We start from the raw sequence: 17087 nt of genomic DNA, 5'->3' as shown, positions 1-17087 counted from the left end.
ACTTATCAACCATCTCTGCCCTGCTTCAGACCATCTTAAATTCCTATTCAAGCCTGTATCACGTTCAAAACTCAACCAAAACTATGGCATTATAGTCAGCCTCTCATTCTTCAAGCCTTTTCAAAGTTCAATATATCTAAAATTCTCACATCTCTGTTATTGATTCTGTAATTGAATGTAGATACACATGGTCTTCATCTTCCCCCAATGCTATCAATTTAAACTCTTCATAGATCCCCATCTCTTTATAACCTGTCAGCTCTAACCTCTGCCTAGGTTATGACATTTATGGTTCATCTTGTACATTTTTCCTCCCCTTACTCCACTATTCATGGGCAATCTTTCAGCATTCTGTGGACAAACTTTCGTAGAGGTGTGATGGAAAGTATACTGACTGCCTGCATCACAAACTGGTATGGAAACACCAAAGGCCTTGAATGGAAAATCCTACAAAATGTAATGAATATGGGCCAGCCCATCATGGTTAAAGCCCTCTCCACCACTGAGCACATCTACATGGAGTGTTGTCACAGGAAAGCAGCATCCATCATCAAGGAGCCTCACCATCCAGGTCATGCTCTCTTCTCTATACTCACTGCTTACCTATAATCTTCCCTTAATATAGGGAATATTAAGATTAGTACCTTAATCTTCCCTCTACTTCCAGCTTTCAGTTCATTAACATCCTTCCTTAAATAAGGAAGCTGCTATTATAGACCATAGTCCCAAAGCCTTATTTAACTGAAAGCTAATCCCTGCTTTTGTATTCTTTTATCCAGGCAATAAACCATAATATTAGTTTTCCTAATTATTTCATTCTTGAATTGTCCTGCCAAAATGGACGATTTCATCTGTTCCAAAGTTTTCATTATTAGTAATCTTTGTCTAATCACTTAACCTATCTATGCATTTTATAGTCTCCTTATATCTTTCTCTTTGCTTACTTCACTTCCTATTTTTGTATCATCAGTGAATTTAGCCACTACAACTTCAGTGCCTTCAACGAATTTATATGATTTGTAAGAAGTTGAGATCCCAGCACTACCCTGTGGCACATAATTCCAACCAGATAGAAAAGACCCATTTATGCTTATTTTCCAATTTGCTAACCGATCTTCTATCATAGTAATATGTTACTTCTAATACTATGCACTATTATTTACCTCAATAACCTTTCATCTGGTACCTTATTAAATGCCTTCTGGATGTCTACATATCTACTGGTTGTCCTTTAGCCACAGTACATGCTACTTCTTCAAGATGAAGGGATATAACAGGAATAAGTAATGAGACCATGAAATAACAAGATAAAAAATCCTTAGTGAGATCATTGGTTGTAGGAACACCTCAATGGATGGGCAAATGAGTGTAGTTATCCCCTTTTGTTCAAGAACCTGATGGCTGAGGCACAGTGACTTTTCTTGAATCTGGTGGTACAGGTCCTGAGGCATTTTTACCTTCTATCTGATGGCAGCAATGAGAAAAAGAGCATGGCCTGGATGGCAAGGATCTCAGATGATGGATACTGCTTTCCTACAAAGGCATTTTGTGTAGATGTGCTCAATGGTTGGGAGGGCTTTACCAGTGAAGTACTGGGCCAAATCCACTGTTCAAAGTCATTGGTGTTTATATACCAGACCTTGATGCAGCTAGTCAATACATTCTCCACTACACACCGATAGAAGTCTGTCAAAGTTTCAGATGTCATGCTGAATCTCTGCAGACTCCTAAGGAAGCAGAGGCACTGCGGTGCTTTCTTTGCAATTGCACTTATGTCCTACATCCAGGACAGGTCCTCTGAAATAGTAACACACTATAGCTTGTCCTGGTTCAGCTTCATAGATGCTATGGCCAAGAAAACACACAGTGCATCCACTTCTTCAGAAGGTTAAGAGAATTCAGCATGTCCCCATTGACCCTCACCAATTTTTACAGAGACATCACAGTACACATCCGATCTAGATGCATCTCTGCTTGGTGTGGCAACTGCTCTGCCAAGACTGCAATTATTTGTAGAGAGTTGTGCATGCAGCCCATTCCATCGAGAAAAACAACCTTGGTCCATATTGTCTTAGAAGTACATCCGCCATAACTGAATACCAATACTGCTTTGGACACTCTCTCTTCTCCTGCCTTCTGTTGAGTAAAATATACAAAAGCTTGAAAATGCACACCAACCAGACTCAGGATAACATAGTTTCCACTACTATAAGGTGACTAAATGGACTTCTTTTGTAATAAGGATGAACTCTTGGCCTCACTGACTGAAAATCAGTTCAAGAGTGTTTGCTTTTACTTCAGATTACGTTAGTAGCAACTTTCTTTTTCTTCAAAACAATCTTATATAATCTATATCAGATTGTGTTAAACATTTTAAGAAGAAAATAATTCCCTTCTTATTCTTAGGATGCAACAGAACCTATTTCAAAACTGAAAGTAATTGTACAAAAATAAGTCACCTGCAATGTGATATGTAAAATGATGTTGTCCTTTGGGAGTACTTTTGATATTTTAATATAAAATTTTTTTGGTAATTAACGTTATCTATCATTCCATTATCATTTCTACAGCTGTCTAATCTCGGCTCCTGCCCCTCTTTTTCTGACTAACAGTCCAGAAAGTGGGATGGTGTATGGGTGTGTGTATGTGAGAGAGAGAGGGGGGGTGGGGGAGACAGAGTAAGAGATAGGACAGATGGGGGCGGGAGTGGGGTGGATGTGGATGGATAGAAAATGTGTGAAGGAGTGGTCCGGTTGACACTCGGTAATAATAGTCCAAGCCAATAGTTTCGGTAGAAACACAACATAGCAGAATCTACTATATCCAGACATAGCTATTCATATTCTCTTTCGAATCACGAGCTGTTGTGTTATATACTTCTGGGGTTCGAAAAAATGTACAGTAACATATTCTTGAAATTTTCTTTCAATTACAAAAAATCGAATTTATAAAAAAGCTACCCAGATCAGGTAGCATTTCTAAACAAATGGTGCAGCGACGGCATAAAAACAGCAGCAAATTTCTTTCTCTGTAATCTTTGTTCAAGACCACCTTATCATTCTTTGGTATCCAAGTCAACCTGTATATTGCTGCCCGATAGCGGGTCAAAAGGTTATTTATTTCTACTGTGCACACAGGATACTGAATAAACTGGAGACAATCAATACCTTCGTCACGAAGGCGGAATACTTTAGACCGAACTTTAGTTAAATGAAAGGTGTGTTCTTAATCTGGCGGTAAATGGCACCAGATGCAATAGCTTGGCTAACATTGTTATTTCACAATCTCAGTGTGTTGGTGGGGTGGAGTAAAGGGTGCGGAGGAAACAATACTATCTGCTGTGTTGAACAGAGGTCACTGGTAAAAATAACACTCTTTTAATCAGTATAGCCCTGCTATAAATCAACAGTTGGCATTAGGGTAATGTAAACTCTTTCTAATCCATTGTTAGTTGTTTTGAAATGTGCTACTGTGCTGACTAAGTGGAAACCTATAGTCAGCACTTAAATCCACTGACCGGCCTTAAAGGTCCGCAGAATGACTCCCGGTTTGGAAAAAAGCAAATCTAATCCCGCTCGATGAAGTGATAATATTGTGGAAAGGCTCAAAAGAATTCTACTCCGGATTAACACATGAAAAAACAGGTTTATGTGTCTTTGTGTCTCACAGTCCTATTATGAATGTAAATTGCATTACCATTAATATATTTAGACTGCTATGAGTTATTTTGAGGAAAGCTCGCTGAGTGGAAACGTTGACTGAATTCTCCTTCCACAGAGAATGCTTTTCTGAGTTCGTCCAGCACCTCTGCTTTCATATCAGAAATGTATTTTTGTTTTGTGTTACAAATCCACCGATCGGACATTGGACGCAATAAGTGAACTGAGCTTGGGAGAATTAAGTGGCATCTCATTGAAAAGAGCAACATTCTGACAGGCGAGACAGACGTGAATGCGGAGAGAATGTTTCCCTTGACCACAGAGAACGGCGTCTACAACGAGAGGTCATGATCTGAGGATTGGGAATAAAACATACAGGGCGAAATTGACGAGACATTTCCTCACTCAGAGAACCTGTAGATTTATCTACCGGGAAGGCGGTGGAGACAAATTGTTGGATATTTTAAGAGATTGGTGGACTTCTCGACACAAAAGACACGCTGAGCTATGGGATATGGAAGTGGGGGAAGAGCAAGGATATGTTATCAAATAGAAGGAAATAAATGGCATTGCAGGCTCGAAGGGCCTGTAACCAACTCCTACTCTTAATTTCTATGTTTCACTGTTTTGTTTTTATCTGGCACCTGATTTTAGCGCATGTCAAACATATTTGATCTATAGATGTGCACTTCCACATACTTCCATATCAACATTCTATTCACCACGGCGCGTTTGTATTCCTTCTTACCTGAGTTTTGCAAAAGAGATTATGTTAGTCCATAGGATCTTCGAATTTTCCGCTTGCAAATTCTGATATAACTCTTTCTACTTTACAACCGAAAGGCAAGGTGTTGCAGTATGATCAACTGAATATAACAAATTCCGCATTCTTCATCAGATAGTGCAGTGAGAATAGCTCCAGGGGCTGTGTTGTGTTCTTTGTGTGAGATGTGGGAACTCTGGGAGACCTCCAGCCTCCCGGATAACCACAGCTGCGCCAGGTGCACCGAGATGCAGCTCCTCATGAATGTTTTAAAGAACCGGAGCAACTCTCGATGACCTTCGGCTCATACCGGAAAGTAAGGAACTGATAGATAGGAGCTACAGAGAGGTAGTTACCCCTAAGTTGCAGGAGACGGGTACCTGGGTGACTGTCAGGAGAGGGAAAGGAAATGGGCTGTCCGTGTAGGGTACCCCTGTGGCCGTTCCCCTCAATAATAAGTACTGTATACCACTTTGGATACTGTTGGGGGTGGGGGTCGACCTACTAGAGGAGAAGCTGCAGTGACCGGGTCATTGTCACTGAATCTGGCGCTGTGGCATAGAAGGGAAGTGGGGGAGAAGAGGGCTGCCTTAGTGATAGGAGGTTCCATATTAGAAGAACAGACATGATATTTTGTGGACGTGAAAGACGGTATGTAGCCTCGGAGGTGCCAGAGTCAGGGACGTCTTGGATATTGCCCATGCCATTCTAAAGGTGGAGAGTGTACAGCTAGAAGTCTTGGTACATACTGACCTCAATGATATAGGTAAGAAAAGGGTGGAGGTCCCGAAGAGAGAATATAGGGAGTTGAGCAGAAAGCTGAAAAGCAGGACCTCCGCGGCAGTAATACGTGAATTGTTGCCTGTGTCATGCGTCAGTGAGAGTAAGAATAGGATGACTTGGCAGATGAATGTGTGGCTGAGCAACTGGTGCAGGGGGCAGAGCTTGAGATTTCTGGCTGATTGGGATTTCTTCTGGTTAAGGTGTGGCCTGTACACAAGGGACGGATTACACCTATACCCGACGAGGACCAATATCCTTGCCGGCAGGTTTGCTAGAGCTGTTGAGGAGGGTTTAAACTAAATTGGTAGGGGTTGAAAACCAGAATGACAGGGCTGAGGATGGGGCACTTAGTATAGAACTATAGAACAGTATGTAGTGAGACTGTCAGGAAGGACAGGCAGAAGACAGGGCAAAATTGCAGTCAGTGGGATGATTTGCAGTGTAACACGGGGACAAAAGCAAGAAGGGTGACGAATACAGTTCTGAAGGTGTTATATTTGAATGCACGCAGTATACAGAATAAGGTAGATGATCTTGTAGCGCAGATAAAAATTGGCAGGTAGAAGCTGTGGGCATCAATGTGTCGTGGCTGAAAGAAGATCATAGTTAGGAGCTTAACGCCCAAGGATACACATTACTTTGAATGGACAGGCAGGTAGACAGAGAGGGTGGCATGAACCTATTGGTAAAAAAATGAAATCAAATATTTAGGAAGAGGTGACATATGATCGGAAGACATAGAATTTTTGTGGGTAGGGTTAAGAAACTGAAAGTGTAAAAAGACCCTGATGGGAGTTATGTTCAGGCCACGGAACAGTAGCCAGGATGTGAGCTACAAATGACAGCGGAAGATAGAAAACACATGTCAAAAGTGCAATGTTAGGATAGTCGTGAGTGATTTCAATGTGCAGATAGATTGGGAAATCCGGATTGGTGCTGAATCCTAAATTAGAAGATCTTTTAGAATGCCTACAAGATCGCATTTTAGAGCAGCGTGTGGTTGAGCCCACTAGGGGAAAGGTTATTCTGGATTGGCTGCTGTGCAATGAACCACATTGGATTAGGGTCCTAAGGTAAAGGAACCTTTAGGAGATAGAGATCATAGTATGGTGGAATTTTACCTGTAGTGCGAGAGGGAGAAGATAAAGCCAGGTGTATCAGTATCACAGTGGAGTAACGGGTATTAAAGAAGCTGAGAGAGGATCTGGCCAAAGTTAGTTGGAAGGGGACACCAGCAAGGATGATGGTAGAACGGCAATGGCTGGAGTTTCTGGGAGAAAATCGGAAGGCAAAGGATAGATACATCACAAGGAAGAAGATGTATTCTAAATACAGGATGACACAGCTGTGGCTGACAAGGGAAATCAAAAATAACATAAAAGCAAAAGGGAGGGCATATTACAGAGCAAAACATAATGGGAGGTTAGAGGATTGGGAAGCAGAAGGCAGCTAGAAAAGCCATAAGAGGGAAAAGATGGAATATAAATGTAAACTAGCCAATAATATCAAAGAAGATACCAAAAGTTTTTTTTTCAGATAAAGAGTAAAAGAGAGGCGAGAGTGGATATTGGATCATTGGAAAATGATGCTGGAGAGGTAGTAATGGGGACTAGAAAATGGAGGATGAAGTAAATAAGTATTCTGCATTCATCTTCACTGTGGAAGACACTAGCAGTATGTTGGAAGTTCGAGAGTGTCAGAGGGCAGAAGTGAGTACAATTGCTATTACTAGGGAGAAGGTGCTTGGAAAGCTGAACGCTCTAAAAGTGTATAAGTCACCTGGACCAGATTGGCTGCACCCTAGATTCAGGAAGGGTGGCTGGGGAGGCTGTGGAGTCAATGGTAATGACCTGTCGAGGATCTATTGATTCCCAGCTTTCTGGAAAATTGCACATCTATCCACTCTTCAAGGAGGGAAGGAGGCAGAAGAAAAGAAAGTATAAACCAGTTAGCCTGACCTCAGTGGTTGACAAGAAATTGGAGTCAAATGTTATGGATGAGATCTTAGGGTATTAGGAGGTACATGACTCAATTGGGCAAATTTAGTATGTTTCCTTAAGAGGAAGTGTTGCCTGACAAATCTGTTGAAATTCTTTGAGGAAATAACAAGTGGGATAGACAAAGGTGGATATTGTGCACTTGGATTTTCAGAAGACTTTTGACAAGGTGCTGCAGATGAGGCTGCTTAACAAGAGCCCATGGAATTACAGTGAAGATACTAGCATAGATAGAGGATTGGCTGATTGGAGGCAAAGAGTGGGAGTAAAGGGATTCTTTTCTGGTTGGCTGTCGGTATCAATTGGTACTCTGCACAGGTCGGTGTTAGGACAACCTCTATTTACATTATGTCAATGATTTTGATGACATGCTTGATGGCTTTGTGGCCAGGTTTGTGGACAACAGGAAGATAGGTGGAGGGGCGGGTAGTGTTGCGGTAGTAGGGAGGCTGCAGAAGTACGTGGGCAGATTAGAGAATGGGCAAAGAAGTGGCAGGTGGGTTATTATTTTAGGAAGTGTATGGTTCTACACTTTATTAGAAGGAACAGAAGTGTGGACTATTTTCTAAATGGGCTGAAAAATCAAAAATCTGAGGTGCAAGGAGACTTGAGAGTCCTTGTGGAGGATTCTCTAACGATTAACTTACAGGTTGTGTAGATGGTGAGGAAGGCAAATACAATGTTAACATACATTTCTAGAGGACTAGAATATAAAAGCAAGGATGTAATGCTTAGGCTTCATAAGACACTGGTGAGGCCTCACTTGGAGTATTGCGAGCTCTTTTGGGTCCCTATCTAAGAAAAGGGTTGCTGACATTGGAGAGGGTGCAGAGGAGGTTCACAAGAGTGATTGCGGGAATGAAGAGTTATGGTATCACGCGCGTTTTTATGACTCTGGGTCTGTAGTAGCTGGGATTTAGAAGAATGAGGGGGTATCTCATTGAAAACTATCGAATGTTGAAAGGCCTAGATGGAGTGGGTGTGGAGCGGACGGGTCCTCTAGTGGGAAATCGAGGAGCAGAGGGAACAATCCATTTAGAATGAAGGTGGAGAGGAATTTCTTTAGCCAGAGGTTGGTGAATTTGTGAAATTCGTTACCACAGGCGACTGTGGAGGCCAGGCCACTGGTATATTTACGGCGGATGTTGATAGGTTCTTGATTCGTCAGGGCATGAAAGGCTTCCGGAGAAGGCCGGAGAATGGTGCTGAGAGGGAAAATGGATCAGCCATGATGAAATGGCGGAGCAGCTTAGTTGAGCCGAATGGCCCAATTCTTCTCCTATCTCTTATGGCTTTATTGTCCATACGGGAACTCAGCATACCTATATTTATCACCCAAAATGTAGTTGCTCATTACAGCAGGTCAAATAAGACTTTTTCAAAAAAACGTTAAACGCTGGTTTGCTCTCTACCTACCAATCGTTGACTTCAAATTAATCACATGACAAGGAAACAGGTAGAGAGTTTCAGACCAGGTGTGAGCGTTCATTATACACGAGACTGTGGAAAAACAAAGTTTATAGAAACTTGGCGATAACACCTCCCAGATATTAGAAACCATCTCGGCTATGGATTGTGACGTAGACTACTTCGAAAGTGCTTGCCAGTACCAGGGACCAGATTACGCGCAGAATCCACCTGCCTGTATCTACGCCAGAAATCCGCAGTCGCCTCTCCTCAGGTCGTGTTTCGGCGATTTAAACGAGCATAGCGTGACGGATTTCACCCACTGTGAAGGTCTTCCGGATCTGAACTGCGGTCAACTTCCTCAAGCGAATTTTGCCCATACTGAATACGGGGATAACCGCGAGCTTCGGGGGTGCTACCCATTCCCCTGGGTGAAAAATACAAAATCGCATGCCTGTGCTTGGAGAGATCAGTGGACAGGTACGGTCACAAGAAAATCAGGTATTATTTTCAGTGCTTGGTAAAGGAAATTAACGAAACGTCAACAGTTCTTAACTATAATACCTACAGCTTTTCTTATAGCGTGTGATATTTACTGAGAAATATTATTAATATTTAAATTAATTGTGCTTCACGAAGGTACTATTAGTTGTGTGTGTGTGTGTGTGTGTGTGTGTGTGTGTAGCATAGGGAATGGCACATTCCAACATACTTTACACCCGAAGGTAAGTGTAACTAAAAAAATCCATTCAAATGGATGACCATAAAAAATCATTTGTTTCCTTTGATCTTCTCGAACTATAAAGGCCAATATTAAACCGGATACAAAATAATTTTTAAAAACTCAACTTCGTTTGTGTTGCAACCAAAGAAATTCATTGGGCATATGTCGAAAGCTACTTTGTTGAATTCGATGCAGATCGGACTAAGGCTACAAGAAGAGTAGATAATGATCGATTGGTGTTGAATATATTGCTCGCTTTGCTGTAGGGTTTCACCTCTTCCCTGGTTGAAGTAGACAAACTGTAGAATATGGCGAATTAAAAATCATCGACACAAAAGCAGCTGAGTGAGCCCGAAGTCCTTCTCTCCTCTGATTTCTTATAAACATTTTAAGCCTTATCGAGACACCAAATGCTAACCGGTGCTTTCAAGATACAAATTTCTGCGATATGGTAGTTGCAGAAATGTCGCTAAGTAATTATTGTAATAAGAAAAACACAATTCCCTTTGTCCTCTGCACATTTCTTACGAGAAATGTTATGCGGAAGTTCAGAAGTCGCTCGATTTTAAAATGCGCTGGATTATACAGTATTAATTTTAGTCCTATCGTTTCCTAGGAATTTTCCTGCCACCAGCTCATAATATTTAGTGACTTCTGATGACATGTCAATGAATGATTGAGGATAAGACTGGAATTCAGATCTGTCCTGTAAAGGATGAGTGCAAAATAAGTTACAGCGGATTTCCATTACAGAAGTATGTATCAATATAAAAAGCCATTGTGACTAAAAGTAGCAATATTAGTTTCTCTGCGCATAATATCAGTGCCGACAGCGAGGAGCTGCGTAAATTAGTATGCAGCTTCATTTACTAGCCACCCATTCTTTTGTTTTTTTTTACCTTATTCAAATAATTTTTACCATTTCTAGAAATTAACACGTAAAACTTTATTACCGGTTTTATTTATAGGATCAATAAATTATGGAAAATATTCCGTTTCGGCCTGGAATTACTATTTATGGTTGGGTGTTGAAATGAACCAATTCAGCATATGCATTGTCAGATTGAATCCATATTAAAAATTAGCCATGTTCCTAAAATGAGGAGATTACAGAGTTACAGGTTAAAAAAAAATCAAATGGTAAAAATGAAACTATTTAATGCTGTACTGAAAATAAACCCGAACTGTTTTCAATGGACGGATAAAAGCTCGCACAAATAAATGCACGTACGACTCAGCAGTTAAAAGACTACATCAATGCATATTTCCGATCTTAATTCTTAAACGCAGTTACGTTTAGAGAACCAAGATTTTCATATTCTCTTAAACCACCTACTTTGGTCAATTAAAGGAAATGTTTTTATTTATTCACCGATTTTTGACCAGGGACTCAATATAACAGTAAACGATTTCTTTGATGCCAATGCGTGGGTATTAGTATTTAAATACAAGAGAAGTTATAGCGCACATAGCATACAGTATCTGTTTATGACTGCAAATAGATGCCATATTTTCACAATATACCAAAGTAGAATTGTGTACAAGTCTGGAACTTGCATGTCGACATTTTGGAAGTCTGGAATTCTTCTGTAAATAACTTTAACGTTAAATCTGACGTGTAGATTTTGATTAAACCCAGGTTTTAGTAACTATATGTTACCTACCAAATATCAAAGTTCAAAGTAAATTTATTATCAAAGTGTATATGTCACCATATACAACCGTAAGGTTCGCTTTCTTGCGGGTACACTCAGTGAATCCATAATAGAAATAAGAAAGACTGCGCCCAACAGGGCCTTCAAACAACCGGTGTGCAAAATACAAAAAAACTGTGCATCTACAAAAGAGAAAACCAATCAATATTGAGAACATGAGATGAAGAGTCCTTGAAAGTGAGTACTGTACATAGTTCAGTGATGGGGCAGGTGAAGCTGAATGGAGTTATCCCCGTTGGTTCAAGGGCCTGATGTTTGAGGGGAAATAACTGCCCCTGTACCTGGTAGTGTGAGTCTTGAGGCTCCTGAGCCTTCTTCCTGATGGCAGCAGCGAGAAGAAAGCATGGCCCGGGTGGTTCGGGTCCCTGATGATGGATGCTGCGACAGCACTAATTAATATAACTAGAGCACAAATCAACGACGATATTACTTAGCTATGAACAAAAGATGTTGAATAGCCAAGCATATTCCAATTTTCCGATTCTTTTATATTATATTATTCACGATTCCACAGGTACTTTTAATAAAGGATTTGAGTCATATACAATCGAGATATCGGTGGGCTGTTAACATTTTTTTCTGCACTAAGATGCCCACTTGTAATTCCAGAATTATGTTGATATTAGACACAACTACCCTGGCAATGTGGGTTTCACCACGATTGGACTTCCACTGTTTTCGGGAAAACTGTGCTGTTTTTTGAGCGCTTTATTTACGCACAGCCGAATGTGGATTTGTCTGAAGCCTTGAGATGCCCTGAACTCCTTAAAATATTTGTACCTATAGGATACCTGCTAGAAACAGAAAAGCGAAATAATGCCTTGCTTGAATCAGTTAACGATTCTCAAGGCTCCTGAGGATTTCAAGTTATTTTTGTTTAAGAGAAAAAAATACATAGGAAGCCATTTTTGGCACAAGAAAACAAAACAAAGGCCGTAATTAGAAGGCTTTTTCAGCATTTTTATTTTAAGCGTTCAAAAGATACCAACCTCTCAGAGGAGTAAGGAGAACTTGTCCATTAGGGCAGATAGTATATCTTAGGCACATTATATATCCACGGTTGATGGTAGAGTACCTGTGGTTCTTACAATGTTTCAGATTAAGTTCAGGGAGGTTTGTTAGTGCTGTTGGGGAGGCTTTAAACTAGATTTGCAGGGGGATGGGAACCAGAGTGCCAGAGCTGACAGTGTGGCTGGGGTGAAAATAAATGATGTTGAAGGTTTAAGCAAATCTAGTGATAGAAAGGTTATGAGTGGTGGTAAAAATCTTCTGAGGTGTATATATTTCAATGCTAGGAGTATCGCGGGGAAGGCGGATGAGTTGAGGGCGTGGATTGACACGTGGAATTATGATGTTGTAGCAATTAGTGAAACTTGGCTACAGGAGGGGCAGGACTGGCAGCTTAATATTCCAGGGTTCCAATGTTTCAGATGTGATCGAGGCAGAGGAATGAAAGGTGGGGGAGTAGCATTGCTTGTTAGGGAAAATATTACAGCAGTGCTCAGGCAGGACAGATTAGAGGGCTCGTCTACTGAGTCCTTATGGGTGGAGCTGAGAAACAGGAAAGGTACGGTCACATTAGTGGGATTGTATTACACACCACCCAATAGTCAACGAGACTTGGAAGAGCAAATCTGCAGAGAGATAGCAGGCAACTGCAGGAAACATAAAGTTGTGGTGGTAGGGGATTTTAATTTTCCATACATTGATTGGGACTCCCATACTGTTAGGGGTCTAGATGGTTTAGAGTTTGTAAAATGTGTTCAGGAAAGTTTTCTAAATCAATATATAGAGGGACCAACTAGACGGGATGCAATATTGGATCTCCTGTTAGGTAACGAATTAGGGCAAGTGACGGAAGTCTGTGTAGGGGAGCACTTTGGTTCCAGTGATTGTAACACCATAGTTTCAATTTGATCATGGACAAGGATAGATCTGGTCCTAGGGTTGAGGTTCTGAACTGGAAGAAGGCCAAATTTGAAGAAATGAGAAAGGATCTAAAAAGCGTGGATTGGGACAGGTTGTTCTCTGGCAAAGATGTGATTGGTAGGTGGGAAGCCTTCAAAGGGGAAATTTTGAGAGTGCAGAGTTTGTATGTTCCTGTCAGGATTAAAGGCAAATTGAATAGGAATAAGGAACCTTGGTTCTCAAGGGATATTGCAACTCTGATAAAGAAGAAGAGGGAGTTGTATGAAATGTATAGGAAACAGGGGGTAAATCAGGTGCTTGAGGAGTATAAGAAGTGCAAGAAAATACTTAAGAAAGAAATCAGGAGGGCTAAAAGAAGACATGAGGTTGCCTTGGCAGTCAAAGTGAAGGATAATCCAAAGAGCTTTTACAAGTATATTAAGAGCAAAAGGATTGTAAGGGATAAAATTGGTCCTCTTGAAGATCAGAGTGGTCGGCTTTGTGCGGAACCAAAGGAAATGGGGGAGATCTTAAATAGGTTTTTTGCGTCTGTATTTACTAAGGAAGCTGGCATGAAATCTATGGAATTGAGGGAATCAAGTAGTGAGACCATGGAAACTGTACAGATTGAAAAGGAGGAGGTGCTTGCTGCATTGAGGAAAATTAAAGTGGATAAATCCCCGGGACCTGACAGAGTGTTTCCTTGGACCTTGAAGGAGACTAGTGTTGAAATTGCGGGGGCCCTGGCAGAAATATTTAAAATGTCGCTGTCTACGGTTGAAGTGCCGGAGGATTGGAGAGTGGCTCATGTTGTTCCGTTGTTTAAAAAAGGATCAAAAAGTAATCCGGGAAATTATAGGCCGGTGAGTTTAACGTCAGTAGTAGGTAAGTTATTGGAGGGAGTACTAAGAGACAGAATCTACAAGCATTTGGATAGACAGGGTCTTATTAGGGAGAGTCAGCATGGCTTTGTGCGTGGTAGGTCATGTTTGACCAATCTGTTGGAGTTTTTCGAGGAGGTTACCAGGAAAGTGGATGAAGGGAAGGGAGTGGATATTGTCTACATGGACTTCAGTAAGGCCTTTGACAAGGTCCCGCATGGGAGGTTATTTAGGAACATTCAGTCGCTAGGTATACATGGAGAGGTGGTAAATTGGATTAGACATTGGCTCGATGGAAGAAGCCAGAGAGTGGTGGTAGAGAATTGCTTCTCTGAGTGGAGGCCTGTGACTAGTGGTGTGCCACAGGAATCAGTGCTGGGTCCATTGTTATTTGTCATCTATATCAATGATCTGGATGATAATGTGGTAAATTGAATCAGCAAGTTCGCTGATGATACAAAGATTGGAGGTGTAGTAGACAGTGAAGAAGGTTTTCAGAGCCTGCAGAGGGACTTGGACCAGCTGGAAAAATGGGCTGAAAAATGGCAGATGGAGTTTAATACTGACAAGTGTGAGGTATTGCACATTGGAAGGACTAACCAACGTAGAACATACAGGGTCAATGGTAAGGCACTGAGGAGTGCAGTGGAACAGAGGGATCTGGGAATACAGATACAAAATTCCCTAAAAGTGTCATCACAGGTAGATAGGGTCATAAAGAGAGCTTTTGGTACATTGGCCTTTATTAATCAAAGTATTGAGGATAAGAGCTGGAATGTTATGATGAGGTTGTATAAGGCATTGGTGAGGCCGAATCTGGAGTATTGTGTTCAGTTTTGGTCACCAAATTACAGGAAAGATATAAATAAGGTTGAAAGAGTGCAGAGAAGGTTTACAAGGATGTTGCCGGGACTTGAGAAACTCAGTTACAGAGAAAGGTTGAATAGGTTAGGACTTTATTCCCTGGAGCGTAGAAGAATGAGGGGAGATTTGATAGAGGTATATAAAATTATGATGGGTATAGATAGAGTGAATGCAAGCAGGCTTTTTCCACTGAGGCAAGGGGAGAAAAAAACCAGAGGACATGGGTTAAGGGTGAGGGGGGAAAAGTTTAAAGGGAACATTAGGGGGGGCTTCTTCACACAGAGAGTGGTGGGAGTATGGAATGAGCTGCCAGATGAGGTGATAAATGTGGGTTCTTTTGTAACATTTAAGAATAAATTGGACAGATACATGGATGGGAGATGTATGGAGGGATATGGTCCGTGTGCAGGTCAGTGGGACTAGGCAGAAAATGGTTCGGCACAGCCAAGAAGGGCCAAAAGGCCTGTTTCTGTGCTGTAGTTTCTATGGTTTCTATGGTAAGTCTCTCATCTGAGGCCCTCCTTTGGTTGGGGTCGACCATAGATGCTGCGTCTCAGCTGTCTAGATACACAAGCCACGGCAGTAGGATATGGAGAGCAACCTGTTGCCCGTGTAACAAGCTCCCCTTCTCCACGCCGCCGATGAATCTAAAGGAACACAGAAACTGATACAGTTTGGCATCAGCAGCGTCGCAGGAGTTGTCAGTCGGCATTGAACCCAACGCCTTAGGGACTCTAGCTCTGGATTTTTCCTCGGGGTTTACTCCTGAAGCCTTCCCCATTATTGGGTGTAGCTGCAAGGCAGTGGAGGTAACCTCCAACCTGATGGCATGAATATTGACTTCTCTAACTTCTGTTAATGCCCCACCTCCCCCTTGTACCCCATCCCTTATTTTCTCTCTCTCCTTTTTCTCCCTCTGTCCCTCTCACTGTACCCCTTGCCCATCCTCTGGGTTCCCTCCCCCTTTTCCTTCTCTCTGGGCCCCCCGTCCCATGATCCTCTCATATCCCTTTTGCCAATCACCTGCCCAGCTCTTGGCTCCATCCCTCCACCTCCTGTCTTCTCCTATCATTTTGGATCTCCCCCTCCCCCTCCCACTTTCAAATCTCTTACTAGCTCTTCCTTCAGTTAGTCCTGACGAAGGGTCTCGGCCTGAAATGTCGACTGCACCTCTTCCTAGAGATGCTGCCTGGCCTGCTGCGTTCACCAGCAACTTTTAAGTGTGTTGCTGGAGGTTTTCTTTCACCGAGACGATCTGACGAGCCCCATCTGCCCGAAACTACTGGTTGTAAGGTGACAATAACCAGCCTTTGCCCATTCCCCTGTCAGTCCAAATGGTTCTGCCGGCCTTAGTACCTAAGCCACACATTAAGGCCAGGAATTGGACGTGGTTGTCAGAGTCTATTTGAGACGCATGCCATTGGGAGCATTTAATAGGTAGTGGGATCTTATCCGCACTACCATCCTGGCTATAAAACCCTTAAGGAACACTGTCATTATCTAATAGTGTGGTATGGATTTAGTTTACCACTGTTATGGGCCAGATTCCACACTAAAGGTTAACCTTCCGTAGAAAAACGCTGCTTATATGCTGTTATGACGGACGATAATACGAGTAGCTACGATGACTTGAAGACGCTCAAAGTTAATTAATCCTTGGAGAATTTCAGAATGTCTTGAGCGTTATTAAATTTCCACAAACAAAATCTACATAATTTTTCGAAAAATTTTCGAGGTGTCACCGACCGTGAATACGCTCAATTTTCAGAATGCTTCTTCTGAAATTTGACTTTTCTGAACGGTCAACAGATCCTGACCCAGGGAACTAAAATGTCAATCTGCAGACATCATTAAGCTTTCAGTTAATACTTGATTTCCTTACAGGAAACAACGATCCGATAGCTGCGGATGAGACCAAGAGAACCCGAACAGCCTACAGCAGAAGTCAGCTTGTGGAACTGGAGAAGGAGTTCCATTTCAACAAGTACATCTCCAGACAACGGCGCATAGAACTCGCAGTGATGTTGAACCTCACCGAGAGACACATCAAAATCTGGTTCCAAAACAGAAGGATGAAGTGGAAGAAGGAAGAAGCGAAAGGGCGAGCAAAGGTATCCACAGACAAAGCAGCAGCTACGTTGTGCGGAAACTATGCAGGAGAGGCCGAAGGCAGTTACTCCGGAGATTCTTTCAAAACGACATCATGATTTTCCTGATACTGCAATCAATATCCCGATACTGGACAACTACCATTGGCATAGGAATAATTTTTAACACATTCTTCTGAATAAAATATCCTGATTATTGATATTGTAAGCTGGGAAATATGTAGCATATTTTATACACAAACCAACATAACCACACATATCATTTTAAATATTTAATA

The 17087-nt window shown here is 41.7% G+C and overlaps 1 protein-coding gene across 1 annotated transcript; it reads left to right on the top strand.

The window, feature by feature from the left end:
• The first annotated feature begins 8678 nt into the window (after positions 1-8678).
• Positions 8679-17028, top strand: LOC140194600 (pancreas/duodenum homeobox protein 1-like). Its single transcript, XM_072251831.1, has 2 exons — positions 8679-9089; positions 16586-17028. The coding sequence occupies exons 1-2, from the start codon at positions 8771-8773 to the stop codon at positions 16906-16908; spliced, it is 642 nt and encodes a 213-aa protein (XP_072107932.1). The 5' UTR covers positions 8679-8770; the 3' UTR covers positions 16909-17028.
• Positions 17029-17087: the final 59 nt, after the last annotated feature.

Source organism: Mobula birostris, chromosome 3 (genome assembly GCF_030028105.1).
Source record: "Mobula birostris isolate sMobBir1 chromosome 3, sMobBir1.hap1, whole genome shotgun sequence".
Classification (NCBI taxonomy): Eukaryota; Metazoa; Chordata; class Chondrichthyes; order Myliobatiformes; family Myliobatidae; genus Mobula; species Mobula birostris.
Note: the sequence above shows the minus strand (reverse complement) of the source record. Positions and strands in the feature narration are given on the sequence as shown.